Source organism: Bufo bufo, chromosome 9 (genome assembly GCF_905171765.1).
Source record: "Bufo bufo chromosome 9, aBufBuf1.1, whole genome shotgun sequence".
Taxonomy (NCBI): domain Eukaryota; kingdom Metazoa; phylum Chordata; class Amphibia; order Anura; family Bufonidae; genus Bufo; species Bufo bufo.
The window spans coordinates 158,987,413-159,005,204 of record NC_053397.1 but is presented as its reverse complement, the minus strand read 5'-3'; the positions used below and the strand labels follow the sequence as shown (position 1 = coordinate 159,005,204).

At 44.4% G+C, this 17,792-nt stretch overlaps 1 protein-coding gene across 3 annotated transcripts in view; it reads right to left on the bottom strand.

Moving 5' to 3' along the window:
- Positions 1-588: 588 nt before the first annotated feature.
- The window catches only part of MGAT3 (beta-1,4-mannosyl-glycoprotein 4-beta-N-acetylglucosaminyltransferase), an 88,584-nt gene continuing 71,380 nt past the window's right edge, over positions 589-17,792 (bottom strand). For all 3 annotated transcript variants that reach the window (XM_040406940.1, XM_040406941.1, XM_040406939.1), the window contains exon 2: positions 589-3,894. In XM_040406940.1, the coding sequence (XP_040262874.1) occupies positions 2,376-3,893 (1,518 nt within the window). In that variant the 5' untranslated portion in view covers position 3,894 and the 3' untranslated portion in view covers positions 589-2,375. The remainder of the gene's footprint in view (positions 3,895-17,792) is intronic.

The window sequence follows — 17,792 nt, the reverse complement described above, 5'->3', positions numbered from 1 at the left end:
CATGAGACTTTTACACATCATTGAGATCTGGGTTACAATGATGGAGAATACGCTTATATGAAAATGGCCTTGTTGTCTATATCCCCTGCCGATCAGCTGCGATGGCGCTTGTGCGAGCACTATGTCTTCAAGATTACATCACAAATAGTCTCGGTGGCGCAGTGCAATTACAAGTGCTTGTTCCAGTAACTTGAATGGGACAAGCACTTGTAATTACACGACGCAGTGTAATCTTGAAGAGTAAGCAGTGCTCATACAAATGCCGCCACCTCTGAAGGGCGGAAGTGCAGATGTATGAAATAGATTTTTTCAGTCGCATAGTTATAGATGGGCTGTTGATCCAGGGAGTTATTCTGATTGGAGTCAGGAAGGAATTTTTTTCCCCTAAAGTGAGGAAAATCAGCTTTTACCTCAAGGTTTTTTTTGCTTTTCTCTGGATCAACTTGCAGGATAAAAGACCAAACTGAATGGACAGATGTCTTTTTTCAGCCTTATAAACTACGTTACTAAATATTTATGCAACAGATCGGCCACATGTGAACATACCCTAGTGGAGTATACCTAAAATCTGTGCTGACCTGATTGAAGCTGGAGTGATCATAAATGAATAGCAAAAGCTAGTTTCACAGCATTGCTATGGTTTTTAGGTGTTGGTCCAGTTTACCAGTCACATGCTACTGAATGAGGAATGTATATCACGGCATTATAAAAAAAATAACTAAAAACTGAATTTTCAGTACATAAACACAAAACAGAACCAGGGAGGTAGATAAGAAAAGGCAAGGTGAACCCTTAATGCCAAGCTAGATGGTTAAACCCAATACTATCTGATATCTCCACTTAGTAGTGTACATAGTAGTCAGTTATACCAGTAATAATGCCCACACCATGTATCATGACAACATTGACACCGGGGGCCTCAATCAAAGCACTTGTGGCTCAATGAATCAGGTCTTCCCTGTGTTGTGGCCTCTACAGTGCAGCAATTAATTCACAACTGGTGAACCAATAATCGATGAGCCCAACACTCCGATATGAGCAAAGTATTTCAGATAGTTCCCTTTTATTAGCCCCCAACCTTGCAAACAAAACAAAAAATCCCTTTATAGGGAATAATATATCATCTATTCTCTTTATTTCATCCACATTGATACAGTGCCTAGAAGGCTTCCATTAGTTCATAGCAATTTCTGAAAAAGTGCCAAGCCGTCAGAGACATTACTTCCAGTAACGCCTGGTGTGCTTATTCTGACCGCCATCATATCATGAAGGTCATCTGTTCAGGCTGTTCATGGTGACATCTGAACTTTGTAAGTCACGTTAAACGTGTGATAATAATTGAGCACGTAATTTAGAAAAGGTGCTCCAGCTCTATGCTCTCCAGGAACCATAGCTAAATGAACAGCAAAACATACAGAAGACAGATCTCCACCCGCCAGTGACCCCTGCTTAATGCAACATCCAAAAAGTTTATCTTTTTCGTATGCCTTTTCCCCCCAATAATCCCACAGGAACGCTGCCTGGTAGAAGGTGACCAGGCTCTGGGCAAAATACTCAGTTTAACATTCGGCAGAAGAATAATTTGCAACTCAAAAAAGTGCCACGTTACTGCAGGGCCCCCCAAAAAAAGTGCATTATACCTTCATTCTTACCATTATTATACTGTTCTTCCAGGCTCTACAACGCATTGGCACTAAAGCTTATGAAGCTACAGCAATATAACATATTTAACCCTCCAAAAGACGTGATCATGTGACAGAAGAGTACCACAATGTATTTCCATGTTCATGCTATGAAGGGTTAATAAATTATATCCCACTGAATGCCAGGGAGTGTTGCTTGGAAATTACAGACCTTCACTAAAAGCCTTTTTGTTTTGTTTTTTTCCTAACAGCATGTTGGCATGCATATGGACCTGGAAGTGCATAGTCATACTCAAGTAATGTATATGCAGCATGATCAGTAACCTTTTCCTTGCCACAGGGGCCAGCGAAGCATTTCTTATTCCCTGCAACATAAAAAGGGCTCATTGGAAAGACATGTAAACATGCAATGTTGCATCAACAGCTGCACAGGCATCGAACAGGTCGGAATATTACTGCTGAAATACCACTTGGTGGGAGAGCGCTCGCCACTATCAATCTCCTGAGAAACCAATTCCCTTAGTAACAACCCAAAAAGGACAACACCCATCCTACTAAGCACGCTAGCTTCAGAGGGGTTTTCTTCATGGCTCCCTTTTGGTTAGTGGTAAATCTCATTTCCAGTGGATTCACAAGGGAGAAAAAGAACAAGCAAAAACAAATTCTAAATGAAGAGTTCAAGTGGCTGAAGGAGAATTACATCGTTTTTAACCACATCCCTCACCATTCACTTTAGCTATATGGATTTTTAATTAAGTAGCCAAATCGTTGGGGGTTTTCCATGATGCATTTAGGAGCATACATGTGCTCATGGGGGTCGGCTTCTGGGTACTCTTGCTTGGTTCCATCGAACCAACCCCCAGTCTTTATAAGCCACCTGATGTAGTTTAGGTCTCTTTTGTCTTCATAGTCACCCCATCGTGGAAAATCCCCATTCTGCGCAGAGATCAGCTTAAAATTAATTCCTTCTGGAGGAAAGCACCAGGAGCAGTGCCAGCCAGCAAAATGTAAAGGGCTACCCACAGACCACTGAACCAAAATGTGACCAGTTTTATTTTCATATTGACGGAAGTTGGGCATAGTGTAATACTCCCGTCGGCGCAGGCGGATACCGTCTGTGCCATATACAGTACGAAGCATTCCAATGGTACAACCTGAAATCACTTCCAAGGTCCCTGGCTGTTTCCAAAAGAAGCCATAGAGTGATTTGCGCATATGAAAAGCAATGGGCTCCGTCCACCCATCATAAAGCTTAAGAAATAGCACTCCTTCCCTGCTGGGAATCTCATCTGCATCGTCTATAATGAAAAGGTCATCATCTCGCAAGTTGCGTAGACGACTAATCCCATTGTGAGTCAAAAATGTCCGCAGATAATCATCTGCTATCCACCCATCTTGTTTCCCACCTTCAGGAAAATGGTCCAGGAATACATAGACCACTTTGGATTTAATGTAGTCAAACGTTCCATTAAGAAGCATTTGGCGGAATATGAGGGGACGTGGCTCCCCATATGCTGTAAAGTTTGATTCACATATTAAGAAAACATCCACAGCCCCCTCCAGCTCCCGGAAACGTGCCTCCAACAGATCAAACTCGTGATTTATATTGATGGCGTTGACAACACGACGTGGTTTCAATCGTGGTGTTAATCGATCCTTTGTGGGCAGATTGGAGTGCTGGACAACTGTTGGCACCCCACAACTAGGTCCATGCCAGCCTGGTAAACAAACACATTCCACCCATTTCCTCCGTTTCTGTATTTGCTGCTGTGACTGACGAGAAATACTAGGAGATACCTTACGTTGAGAGGAACGTTCTGGTTTCTCAGAAGGCAAGCGGTCTAGTGACTTTGTTCCCGATTTGAAACATAAACCACCAGATTTAGTTCTCACAAAATGCTCTGTTGTATCTTCCTGTAGAATTAATTCCTTTAGGTGCAATTCATCTGTGCTAATAACGCCTTGACTGTGCCCTGAAGGAGGAGGCCTAGGTTGATGAATAGCAGCCTCAGGTGGTCGATAGTAGCCAGGAGTGCGTAGAAACTGGGTGCCATCATCTGTCCTTTCTATGTGTTGAGGTATCAAAGGCCGGGACTCCCAAAAGAAGCCAGAAATAAAATTGGGACTAAGAGAGACCAAGTCCTTTGACAGTGAAACATATGACAGGGCTTTCAGAAAGTGGAGAACAGAGATTACGCAAAGTCCAGCCATGCAAAGGAGCAGGAACATCTTGTGCCACCTCATCTTCATCCTGTCAAAGAAGCAGGAATAACAGTCATTAACCAGATCATAAAAATTTGTAGAACCCAATTTCACCAAGATGAATGTTTAAAGGTAATCTGTCACCCAGTTTGAGCATATTAAACTGTTAACATAGCAATGTTCAATAAAGTACCTTCATTCCAGCAAGGGTCTTCTTTCTTATATTCAAGTTTTCATTTTGATCAAAAAGTGATTTTTCAAATATGCTAATTAAGCTTCAAGGTGCCCAGAGGGGATTTATTCTTCCCCACAAGTGCCCAGTAATGCCCCCCTGCAGTGCTCAGCCCGCCTTTATTTCAAGCCCAGCACGCCTCCTCATAAATTTATTTACTCCCACATCAGAGCCGAACGGCGCCGCCCCCTCCGCTACGTCATGTAATTTATTCACCCCACGATCCTTGCGTCCTCCTTTCTTTCCCCAGAAATCTAGCGCAGCCGCAGTATCGCCGACTGCTTGCGCCTGTACGATACTACGGCTCCTGAGGGAAACAGCCTCAATAGTGTCACTGGGCATGCGCCGAGGCCGGTGACGTAATCAGAGCGCTGTTGCCTCAGGAGCTGTAGTATCGTACAGGCGCAGGCAGTCGGTGATACTGCGGCTGCGCGGGATTTCTGGGGAAAGAAAGGAGGACACAAGGATCGTAGGGGGAAAAAATTACATGACGTAGCGGAGGGGGCGGCGCCGTTCGGCTCCGATGTGGGAGTAAATAAATTTATTAGGAGGCGTGCTGGGCTTGAAATAAAGGCGGGCTGGGCACTGCAGGCAGGCCCGTCGCTAACAGACAGGCAAAACAAACAATTGCTTGGGGCCCCGAGCTGGTTGGGGCCCCGAGCTGGCCAAGCAGAGTAACTCAGAAGATCCAATGGTATAAAATATTCTAACCCCCAGGCGTTCCCATGGTGACGGGGACGCTTGCCTGGTTAGAATATACCATCGGATCTGAGTTTTTCGAGCTCAGTGAGATCGTAAAAAACTCAAATCCGATGGTATATTCTAACCCCCAAGCGTTCCCATGGTGACCGGGACGCTTGCCTGGGGGTTAGAATATACAGGGCCCCGACTACTTTAACTTTAATCATTGCTCATTGGCATTGCTGAGTGAGCCGTTTACTTGGATTATTTCGGATATCTCTTACTTTGTCTTAGCTCCGGACTCCGGTAATAGCAGGCAGTGCGGGGGGCGTCGCTCACTCACTGTCACTGACGTCACGCGCCTGCTCCTCCCACTAGGCGGCGCAGGCGCGTGACGTCAGTGAGTGAGCGCCGCCTGCTGTTGTTACCGGAGCTAAGACAAAGTAAGAGAGTCAGACACTAAGAGATATCCAAACAATCCTAGTAAAGAGCTCAGTAATGACTTGAGCAATGATTAAAGTAGTTACTGATTCGTTTATTAATATACTGCTGTGCTGTGAGCGTCAGGGAGGGGGGGATCTGTGGATGGCGCTGTTTAGGGGGGAGATCTGTGTGGATGGCACTGTTTAGGGGAGGGGGGGATCTGTGGATGGCACTGTAGGGGGATCTGTGGATGGCACTGTAGGGGGATCTGTGGATGGCACTGTAGGGGGATCTGTGGATGGCACTGTAGGGGGATCTGTGGATGGCACTGTAGGGGGATCTGTGGATGGCACTGTAGGGGGATCTGTGGATGGCACTGTAGGGGGATCTGTGGATGGCACTGTAGGGGGATCTGTGGATGGCACTGTAGGGGGATCTGTGGATGGCACTGTAGGGGGATCTGTGGATGGCAGTGCCATCCACAGATCCCCCTACAGTGCCATCCACAGATCCCCCCCTCCCCTAAACAGTGCCATCCACACAGATCTCCCCCCTAAACAGCGCCATCCACAGATCCCCCTACAGTGCTATCCACAGATCCCCCCTCCCCTAAACAGTGCCATCATGATGATCATGGCACTGTTTAGGGGAGGGGGATCTGTGGATGGCACTGTTTAGGGGGGATCTGTGTATGGCAGTGCCATCCACAGATCCCCCTACAGTGCCATCCACAGATCCCCCCTCCCCTAAACAGTGCCATCCACACAGATCTCCCCCCTAAACAGCGCCATCCACAGATCCCCCCTCCCCTAAACAGTGCCATCATGATGATCATGGCACTGTTTAGGGGAGGGGGGATCTGTGGATGGCACTGTAGGGGGATCTGTGGATGGCAGTGCCATCCACAGATCCCCTTACAGTGGCATCCACAGATCCCCCCTCCCCTAAACAGTGCCATCCACAGATCCCCCCTCCCCTAAACAGTGCCATCCACACAGATCTCCCCCCTAAACAGCGCCATCCACAGATCCCTCCTCCCCTAAACAGTGCCATCCACAGATCTCCCCCCCTAAACAGTGCCATCCACAGATCTCCCCCCTAAACAGTGCCATCCACAGACCCCTTCCCCCCCCTCCCCTAAACAGTGCCATCATGGCACTGTTTAGGGGAGGGGGATCTGTGGATGGCACTGTTTAGGGGGGAGATCTGTGGATGGCACTGTTTAGGGGGGACATCTGTGGAAGGCACTGTTTAGGGGGGAGATCTGTGGATTTCACTGTTTAGGGGGGAGATCTGTGGATGGCACTGTTTAGGGGGGAGATCTGTGGATGGCACTGTTTAGGGGGGAGATCTGTGGATGGCACTGTTTAGGGGGGAGATCTGTGGATGGCACTGTTTAGGGGGGAGATCTGTGGATGGCACTGTTTAGGGGGGAGATCTGTGGATGGCACTGTTTAGGGGGGAGATCTTTGGATGGCACTGTTTAGGGGGGAGATCTGTGGATGGCACTGTTTAGGGGGAGATCTGTGGATGGCACTGTTTAGGGGGGAGATCTGTGGCTGGCACTGTTCAAATTTCATGCACATTAAATGCAACAGCAGTATTTGCACTGTAAACCTCCTTTTTTATGTTATATAAAGTGTGGGTGAACTTAAACTGTATGGCTATACTGTGGTTCCTGTAGGCTTTGCGTGCGTAAGGTGTGGAGGGGGGGGGGGGGGCCTCCATGTCTATTTTGCTTGGGGCCCCCAAATTCCTTCAAACGGCCCTGACTGCAGGGGGGCGTTACTGGGAACTAGAGGAGAGGAATAACACATATCTGGGCACCTTGAAGCTTAATTAGCATATTTTAAAAATCGCTTTTTGATCAAAATGAAAACTTGAATAAAAGAAAGAAGACCCTTGCTGGAATGAAGGTACTTTATTGAACATTGCTATGTTAACAGTTTAATATGCTCAAACTAGGTGACAGATTTCCTTTAATGACATACCAGGTTATGTGCGAGATGAACACAGCTTTAGTACCATTAAGAAAATGTCTTATCAGAGTATGACACTTTAATCAGGTTTTTATCATAAAACTTTAAAAAATATCTGGTGCCTTTTCCATTTTTTGAGATTAAAAACATTTAAAACAATTCTTGAAATACTGCAGTTTGCTCTTTTGGCCAATAGAGCAGACACAATTGGCTGGCACATCCTATTTATGTAGCTCACTTGACAGCTTTGTTGCATAGATTGGAACAGAATATGCAGTGTCATGTCCTTGTCATTAGAGTGGTAAGTTAATGACCGCTCTATTGTACTGCCAAAAGCCTAGATAAGGCGCCATATGCATTTTCCCTACCACACTATGACCCCTGCTATGTGGGGGTGGGGTTTGAGTGCTGCGCTCCATCACTGTCCTAGTAACAAAATTTCTTAGTTCAATAACTATGGCTTATTACAGCTGTCATAATGTACATACACCCTGCTGTAGTTTATACACAGGCAATAGAGAAATGCGTGTTTCTTCTGTGGTAGGGCTGAAACAATTACTCAAATTAATCGATTAGCTGGACACAAAAAAATCCTTGATGCACATTTTTTGTATCGATGATTCGTTTGTGCCATGTGACCAGGGATTGTGAGTGAAGAGCTTGCTATTACTCACACTCTGTGGTCACCCGCCTGCCTGCACATCACTAGATCGTGACGTACACACATAGTCAGGACATAGTGCATGCTTGCGTGCACTATAACCTAATGCTATGTGACGTCAATAAATTCTGATCCCACCTCTATCTTGAGAATGGAGACCAGGCTGCCGGCTGCAGTCTATGGAGAGGTCTCTATTCACTTCCATTAGAGTTCCAAGGACAGTAGAGAACTCCCATAAAAGTGACCTACATCTATCACACTTATAACATATCCTTTAGGGCTCATTCACATGAACGCGAGGGCTCAGTGCCCCTATTGCGGACCGCACTCCATGCTGCAGACCTCCCTGATTTGAATGGGTCTACGATCTGCAAGATACAGCAATCTTTTGCGGAGCGGAGGCACAAATTGGAAGCCCACGGAAACATTGGGAAGCGCTTCCGGGTCTGTGCTTCCGCAAAATAAAGGGTAGGACATGTTCTATACTCCAGTTTGCACAATGTCCACTAGAGCAGACACAATAGGCTGGCACATCCTATTTCTGTAGCTCTCGTCAGCTTTGTTGCATAGACTGGAACAGAATCCTTTGACGTATTTTGCGGATTGTGGACTCATTCAAGTCAATGCATTGACTTGTCTGTGCATTGCGGACTGCTATTTGTGGTTTGCAACACGGGTACGGTGACCATACAGTCGTGTGAATGAGCCCTTAGCCTGGGGCTTCACCAAGACTTTTTGTAGCTTTTTTGATTGATTTTAACTATCAAGTGGCAACTGCAGTGCAGAAGATTGCATATTTACTGCTTTGTACTACAGCTGTCACTCAAATGGTTAAAATCCGAAGTGCTAAAAAAAGTCTAGGTGTAGCTCCAGCCTTCTAGAACACTAGAAAAAAGCTCACACACCTTGGTCCAAATTTACCAATGCGTCTGTGCTTAGACTCGGTTTAAAAAGTAATGCAAATTGGAGCAATTTTAGTACAACTAGGTTTTATACATCTTTTTCAGAGTTGTACGAAAAGAGGGTGCGGTTTAGCAGGAATGAATGGAGCTTTACAGAGAAGAGGGCATGGCCTAAGATATGCTGTTATGCGCCAAAATTGCGTTACAGTTCTGGGTCTCAAAGTAAGCCAACCAATAGTTGGTATAGAGCAGTGATGACTAACCACTGGCACGCCAGGTGTGGTGAAACTTTGACTCCCAGCATGCTCCATTTATTTCTATCGAGTTCTTAGAACAGCCAAGCAAGTGTGTATTTTGGGAAATTTAGTTTTACCACAGCTGGAGTGCAAAGGTTAGCCATTACAGGTATAGAGTCAGAGACAAGTGTCTATCCCTGCACCAGATTTATCCTCCAGCCTGAGCCCTGTGATACATCTGGTGCAGGTCTAGACAGTCTGTCTAAGCTTATTCCATCTACAGGATTAGTAAATCTGGGCCATTGATTCACTTCTACAGCCTTACATCTAATTAATGAAAACTAAATTAAATATACAAGACATTCCCTTTGAGTGTCTCCTATATGAAGAAAAACCAATAATGTATAATGCTTGAATTTTTACCAAAACAGGCTAAAAACACATCAAGGTTTACATAATTATGGTTGGACCTAGCATAGTTATAACTACACTATCATTTCTAGAGAGCCGTACATACAATGGTTTCACATCAGACCCAGTCCCCTTTGGGACTCACATTTCCTTATCTGAAGTAAACACCCACACACAAAATGGAGTTTCTCAAAGAGAGACAACTTAAATTTGGCCACAACATGACAAGATATGAACATGCAACCACTAACACAACCGATAAATACATATCAAGTGAACTTGTGACACAGATGTTTATGGTCATGACTTTGCAAAGACAGCTATGTCCAAGTAGTAATTGTGAATTTGCTGCTGCAATATATGACTTAACATTTTTTCCAGGAAACAGAAATTCAACATTTCATCTAGAACAGGGATGTCAAACTCATGATCCTCCAAGCTGTTCCAAAGAGTTCCATCATGCCCGGACAGCCTACATCAGGGCATGCTGGGAGTTGTAGTTTTGCAACAGCTGGAGGTCCATGTGTTTGACATCCCGGAAATAGAAGTAAAAGAAGAAAGCTCTTATTTGTTAAAGGGCTTTTCTGGGAGTACAACACTGACTACTTATCCTCAGGACAGGTTATCAATATCTGATCAGTGGAGGTCCATCTCCTGGAAACTTAACTTGATTAAAAAGACCAGTGAGGTCATGTTCCTCAGTACATGGCATATGTGCAGCTCAGTCCTATTCAAGTGAATGCTGTGTTTGGCATTGCCGTCCATGCACAATCAATACTGTAGTCCCGGAAAACACATTTAATCATAAAACACCAAAAACTCACAACACACATAACAGTAAAAGGTCTATCAGTTCTAATTCATAAGTTTTAGTTCATCCACTCAATACACGACTATAGGAAACCAACGGGTTACATTTCTCTCCTGAAGTGTTTCCATGGTGCAAACTTTAGTGCTCATAAAAAAGTCAGCCAAAGTTCTCTCACATATAAACATTATGTAGTAAATTCTTAAATCCAAACAACCATCTCTCAAACCATATGACAGAAACATTCCACAGAAGCACTAGAAATGTCTCAGACAGAACATACGGTAATCCCTTCACAGGCTCGCACTGTAGTGGTAATGCCATCTCGTACTCACAGGCTGACACACAATACCGCTAAAAACAGGAAACCACTTAAACGGCTTCTGTTAAGAGAAAGACAAATATAGTAGGTCCACAAAGGGTTGTCACTGTCAACCTTCAAAAACACCTATACAACACCGAGCAGCCAAGTCTGATTCAAGGGGGTATAATATATAAATATATATTCGATTTGATTACACTGATGAGGATACAAATGGGAGCAGAAGAACAAGCTGGTTGTACTGGACTCACTGCTTTTATAACAGCAACCTCAAGCACCACTGTAGAAGAGCTGCCAATATCCTCCATCCTCCTCTACAAAATGAAATTTTCATTCTCTGATAGTAATCACATAGAACAACAATACACTGAACTTCTCTCCAACCTGAAACAGTTTCTTAAAGGAAAGGATAATTTAAGCCAACTCCACAGCACATGTAAAGAGGATTTACAGGGGCCCAGAAACTGATGACTGAGGATACGCACATCCAAAAATTTTAGCGCATTGGTAAGTCTGGTTGCCAGTTGTTTCAGGGTTCAGACAACTCAGCCCTCCGAGTTTGGTATCCACATTTCAGATCACTATGCTTTGTTTACAAGTGCATAATTTTCTTGCCTAATGTCGACCATATGGAGCAAGGACTTTACAGATAAGCGAGGGAACAGAACAAAATCTTGTCCCAGATCCATTTAATAGTCATTAAACAAATTTGAAAACAAATGTTTGTAAACTGCATAATTCACCCAAGAACAGGGTTCAGTATTTCTCAATTCCAGTCTTAACTCCTTAAGGACACAGCCTTATTTCACCTTAAGGACCAGGCCATTTTTTGCAAATCTGACCAGTGTCACTTTAAGTGGTGATAACTTTAAAACACTTTGACTTATCCAGGCCATTCTGAGATTGTTTTTTCGGCACATATTGTACTTCATGACACTGGTAAAATGAAGTCAAATTTTTTTTTTATTTATTAAAAAAAATACCCAAATTTACCAAAAATTTGTAAAACATTGCAAATTTCCAAGTATCAATTTCTCTACTTCTATAATACATAGTAATACCTACAAAAATAGTTATTACTTTACATTTTCAATATGTCTACTTCATGTTTGGATCATTTTTGGGAATGATATTTTATTTTTTGGGGCTGTTACGAGGCTTAGAAGTTTAGAAGCAAATCTTGAAATTTTTCTGAAATTTTCAAAAACCCAATTTTTAGGGACCAGTTCAGGTATGAAGTCACTTTGTGAGGCTTATATAATAGAAACCACCCAAAAATGACCCCATTTTAGAAACTACACCCCTCAAGGTATTCAAAACTGATTAGAGTTATTGGCAAATGGGGATGAAATTTGAGAATTTCAATTTTTTGGCAAATTTTCCCATTTTAATCCATTTTTTCCAGTAACAAAGCAAGAGTTAACAGTCAAACAAAATGCTATATTTATTGCCCCGATTCTGTAGTTTGCTGAAACACCCCATATGTGGCCGTAAACTACTGTACGGGCACACAGTAGGGCGTAGAGGGAAAGGTGCGCCGTATGGTTTTTGGAAGGCAGATTTTGCTGGACTGGTTTATTTACACCATGTCCCATTTGAAGCCCCCCGATGCACCCCTAGAGTCGAAACTCCATAAAAGTGACCCCATTTTGGAAACTACGGGATAAGGTGGCAGTTTTGTTGGGACCATTTTTAGGGTACATATGATTTTTGGTTTATCTATATTACATTTTTGTGAGGCAAGGTTACCAGAAATAGAAATTCTGAAATTTCATCTCCATTAGCCTATAACTCTTGTGGAACACCTAAAGGGTTAACGACGTTTGTAAAATCAGTTTTGGATACCTTGAGGGGTGTAGTTTCTTAGATGGGGTCGCTTTTATGGAGTTTTTACTCTAGGGGTGCATCAGGGGGGCTTCAAATGGGACATGGTGCCAAAAAAAAAAAAGCCCATCAAAATCTGCCTTCCAGAAACCATACGGCGTTCCTTTCCTTCTGCGCCCTGCCGTTTGGTCATACAGCAGTTTACGACCACATATATGGTGCTTCTGTAAACTGCAGTATGAGGGCAATAAATATTAGGTTTTGTTTGGCTGTTAACCCTTATTGGAAAAAAACGGATTAAAATGGAAAAAAACGTTTTTATTTTTTACCGTGTTCATCTGAGGGGTTGGGGGGTATTTTTATAGAGCAGATTCTTACGGAGGCGGCGATACCTAATAGGTCTACTCTTAAAACAAAAAATAGTTATGTTTTACACTATATTATCTTTTTATAAAGTCATTTATTTTTGTTTTTAGCCGATTATCTCAGGTAGGGGCTCATTTTTGCGGGATGAGAGGACGGTTTTATTTGCACTATTTTGGGGGGCATATGACTTTTTGATCGCTTGCTATTACAATTTTTGTGCTGTAAGGTGACAAGAAAATACCTTTTTTTGCACTTTTCTTTTTTTACAGTGTTCATCTGTTCACTGACCGGGGTCCAGCCACCGAGCCTAGCCAAAAGAGAGCCCGGGTGTTGAGTAACAAACTGTTGGGCGTACAGGTTTGTTTGCTCCACCATTAGATTTACAAAGTGGTCACTGAAAAAAAAGACTAAAAAAGTCATATTCAGTGAAGCCCACTGTGGAAATCTGGATTCCCGATTGGCCTACAAAATCAAGAATCACGGGCTCATAACGCTCTGGGGTATACCAGACAAGTTCACCGGCAGGGGGGTCCGGTGGATTTAACTGGTGGGCCGGAAAACTAGTACGAGCCTCAGAGCTGCTCGAACTAGGGTGGGCCACAGGGTCCCTAGCATGGCGGTCCCCTTGCTCCGCCTGGCGGCGTCTCCGCCACCTTGGGGGCTCATCATCATCGCTAGATGATGACAACGCGGATGACTAAAAGGGAAAGTGGGGTCATCCTCGTCTTCACTGGGGCTCTCGGACTCTGAGGCAAGCTGGGCGTATGCCTCCTCGGCCGAGAACATCCAGCGGGCCATAGGGGAGTGTGTGTCTGCGTGTGTGTGTGCGTGTAAATCTTAATTTGGTGCGCGTGTGTGTGGGGGCATGGGTGTTCTAAACTCACCCTAAGGCCTCATGGACACGACCGTTGTGTGCATCCGTGGCCGTTGTTCCGTTTTCCGTGATTTTCTGCGGACCCATTGACTTTCAATGGGTCCGTTGAAAACTCGGAAAATGCACCGTTGTTCATCCGCGGCCGTGATCCGTGTTTCCTGTCCGTCCAAAAAATATGACCTGTCCTATTTTTTTGACGGACAACGGTTCACGGACCCATTCAAGTCAATGGGTCAGTGAAAAAACACGGATGCACACAAGATTGGCATCCGCGTCCGTGATCCGTGGCCGTTGGCAACTTTCACACAGACTGATCACAGATCCGTCTGCATAAAAGCTTAAAACTCATATCCGACAGTATATTCTAACACAGAGGCGTTCCCATAGTGATGGGGACGCTTCAAGTGAGAATATACTGAGAACTGTGTACATGACTGCCCCCTGCTGTGCCGCACCTAAAGGGTTAATTGTGCATATCATAGCCCCCTGTAAGAGATCAGGTGCTGCCAGGCAGGAGGGGGCAGACCCCCTCCCTCCCCAATATTATATTCATTGGTGGCCAGTGCGGCCTCCCCCCCCCCCCCAGTTAAAATCACGTTTGAATCCCCCATCATTGGTGGCCAGTGCGGCCTCACATCCCCCCCCCCTTGTTAAAATCACATTCTGAATCCCCCATCATTGATGGCCAGTGCGGCCTCACATCTCCCCCCCCCCCTTGTTAAAGTCATGTTCCGAATCCCCCATCATTGGTGGCTAGTGCGGCCTCATTGGTGGCCAGCGCAGGTCTGAATTGAATTGGGGGGGGGGGGGGGGTGCCAAGGTGCCTGCTCAATGATTTGAGCAGGCACCGGGTTCCAATCACCGCCTGCCGAACGGCGGTGATCGGAAATACATAGGGCGTACCGGTACGTCCTGTGTCCTTAATGATTGGGAAATTAGCGTCCTATGTCCGGAACAGGTTAATGTACCTTATCTCACAGCAAAAAATAAAAATAAAAAAAATCTAAAAAAGGTAATATTTATAGAGATCTTTAGATCAAAGCGTTTTTTTCGGGGACTCATGCACAAAACGCTATTGTTCATCTGTGTGCCAACCATATTTTTTGGGGATAGCAAACTGAACAATTAATTTCTGTGAGATCATGCGCATGTCCGTATTTTTTGCGCATTCGTGTGGCCAATCTGAAAAATATAGAACATGTCCTATTCTAGTCCGCATTGGGGGCAAAAATAGTAATGTCTATTGATGAGAGAGCGCTTCTGTGGAACGGCACCTTCTGTTCAAATGAACAGGAAGAAGCCGTCTCATTTACTTCTCACCATACACTACTCACCGATGCAGTTGTAACGACGAGCAGGTAAACAGTGAAGATAAGGCAGCACTCTTCAAGCGGCTAATCGTCGGGGGTGCTGGCAGTTGCCCCCCACTGATCTGATATTGATATCAGATCAGTGGGGTCTGACACCTAGGAGTCCCACCGATCAGCTGCTTGAAGAAGCTGCAGCGCTCCTCCATTGTATAGTGGCTGTGTTGCGTATTGCAGCTTGGTCCCATTTGCTTGACTTGGACTGAGGTGCACAAAGTTGATGTGACTAAATCTGACTAAATCTGTGTTAGTGAGCACTTCTCCTTTGCCGAGATAATCCATCCCACCTCACAGGTGATGCATATCAAGGTGCTGATTAGACAGCATGAATATTGCACAGGTCTGCCTTAGACCGCCCACAGTAAAAGACCACTCTGAAATGTGCAGTTTGATCACACAGCACAATGTCACAGATGTCGCTGTGTGTGTTTTTCTGAGCAGAAGTGACGGTCCATGTGACTAAAGTTTGCCGTCACTTCTGCTCAGAAAAACACACACACAGCGTTTAATGCTGGAATGTACTGCAGACATTTCTTTCATACAAGTCAGCTAGAATTAAGTTTCTAAAAAGCCTCCACTTGCAGATAAGGCATATGCTCAAGTGCCTCCGAAAAAATGATTCATATGTGAAAGTTCCGTTTTCCAAGACAAAAATTCAAATGCTATGACCTTGTGGTCACTTGAGGGTTTTTGGAATTTTAAAGAGGAAGCTGGTAATCGGAGAAAAAATTGTAAACAGAAAATAACTGTCAGTAAGACCACAGGTCAGTCAAGAATTATCTCACGTACACTGCAGTCAGCATGCCAATTGCACGCTCCCTCAAACGTTGCGACATCTGTGACATTGTGCTGTGTGGTCAAACTGCACATTTCAGAGTGGTCTTTTACTGCGGGCGGTCTGAGGTACAGCTGTACAATATTCCTGCTGTCTAATCAGCACCTTGATATGCATCACCTGTGAGGTGGGATGGATTATCTCGGCAAAGGAGAAGTGCTCACTAACACAGATTTAGTCAGATTAAGAGAGTAATGGGTCTTTTGTGTATGTAGAAAATGTTTCAGATCTTTGAGTTCAGCTCATGCAAAATGGGAGAAAAACTGAAAGTGTTGCGTTTATATTTCCCACAGGCCAAATCTCTATTGTTCAGACTCATCTTCTATCCGGTGGGCAGTTTCCACCAATTTTTACAAAACTTGGTTGCTCAGCAGATACTGTTGAAGGTTCCCACATTAGGCTACTTGCACATGACCAAGCCATGTTTTGTAGTCAGCCGTGTGCATTCTGCAATTTGCGGAACAGGAGGCCCATTATAGAAATGCCTATTCTTGTTTGCAAAAACAGACAATAGGACCTGTGGCCTCGCAAAAAAAAAAAAAATAAGTTGTGGCCCAACTGAAGTGAATGAAGAACTGCGGCTTGGATGTGGACCCAAACAATGGTTTTGTGCATGAGGCCTTAGACATTTGTTTTGCCACTGATCTTATATCAGTGGGGGCTGCACGATTCTTGCTTATGGTCAATTAATGAGGTAAAAATGAGACTAGAGAATTTAGCTTTTTTTGCAGATTCCACAAACCAATGCATGCATTTTACATTACTGGAATTATATATATATATATATATATATATATATACACTGCGTGCAGAATTATTAGGCAAATGAGTATTTTGACCACATCATCCTCTTTATGCATGTTGTCTTACTCCAAGCTGTATAGGCTCGAAAGCCTACTACCAATTAAGCATATTAGGTGATGTGCATCTCTGTAATGAGAAGGGGTGTGGTCTAATGACATCAACACCCTATATTAGGTGTGCATAATTATTAGGCAACTTCCTTTCCTTTGGCAAAATGGGTCAAAAGAAGGACTTGACAGGCTCAGAAAAGTCAAAAATAGTGAGATATCTTGCAGAGGGATGCAGCACTCTTAAAATTGCAAAGCTTCTGAAGCGTGATCATCGAACAATCAAGCGTTTCATTCAAAATAGTCAACAGGGTCGCAAGAAGTGTGTGGAAAAACCAAGGCGCAAAATAACTGCCCATGAACTGAGAAAAGTCAAGCGTGCAGCTGCCAAGATGCCACTTGCCACCAGTTTGGCCATATTTCAGAGCTGCAACATCACTGGAGTGCCCAAAAGCACAAGGTGTGCAATACTCAGAGACATGGCCAAGGTAAGAAAGGCTGAAAGACGACCACCACTGAACAAGACACACAAGCTGAAACGTCAAGACTGGGCCAAGAAATATCTCAAGACTGATTTTTCTAAGGTTTTATGGACTGATGAAATGAGAGTGAGTCTTGATGGGCCAGATGGATGGGCCCGTGGCTGGATTGGTAAAGGGCAGAGAGCTCCAGTCCGACTCAGATGCCAGCAAGGTGGAGGTGGAGTACTGGTTTGGGCTGGTATCATCAAAGATGAGCTTGTGGAGGCTTTTCGGGTTGAGGATGGAGTCAAGCTCAACTCCCAGTCCTACTGCCAGTTTCTGGAAGACACCTTCTTCAAGCAGTGGTACAGGAAGAAGTCTGCATCCTTCAAGAAAAACATTATTTTCATGCAGGACAATGCTCCATCACACGCGTCCAAGTACTCCACAGCGTGGCTGGCAAGAAAGGGTATAAAAGAAGAAAATCTAATGACATGGCCTCCTTGTTCACCTGATCTGAACCCCATTGAGAACCTGTGGTCCATCATCAAATGTAAGATTTACAAGGAGGGAAAACAGTACACCTCTCTGAACAGTGTCTGGGAGGCTGTGGTTGCTGCTGCACGCAATGTTGATGGTGAACAGATCAAAACACTGACAGAATCCATGGATGGCAGGCTTTTGAGTGTCCTTGCAAAGAAAGGTAGCTATATT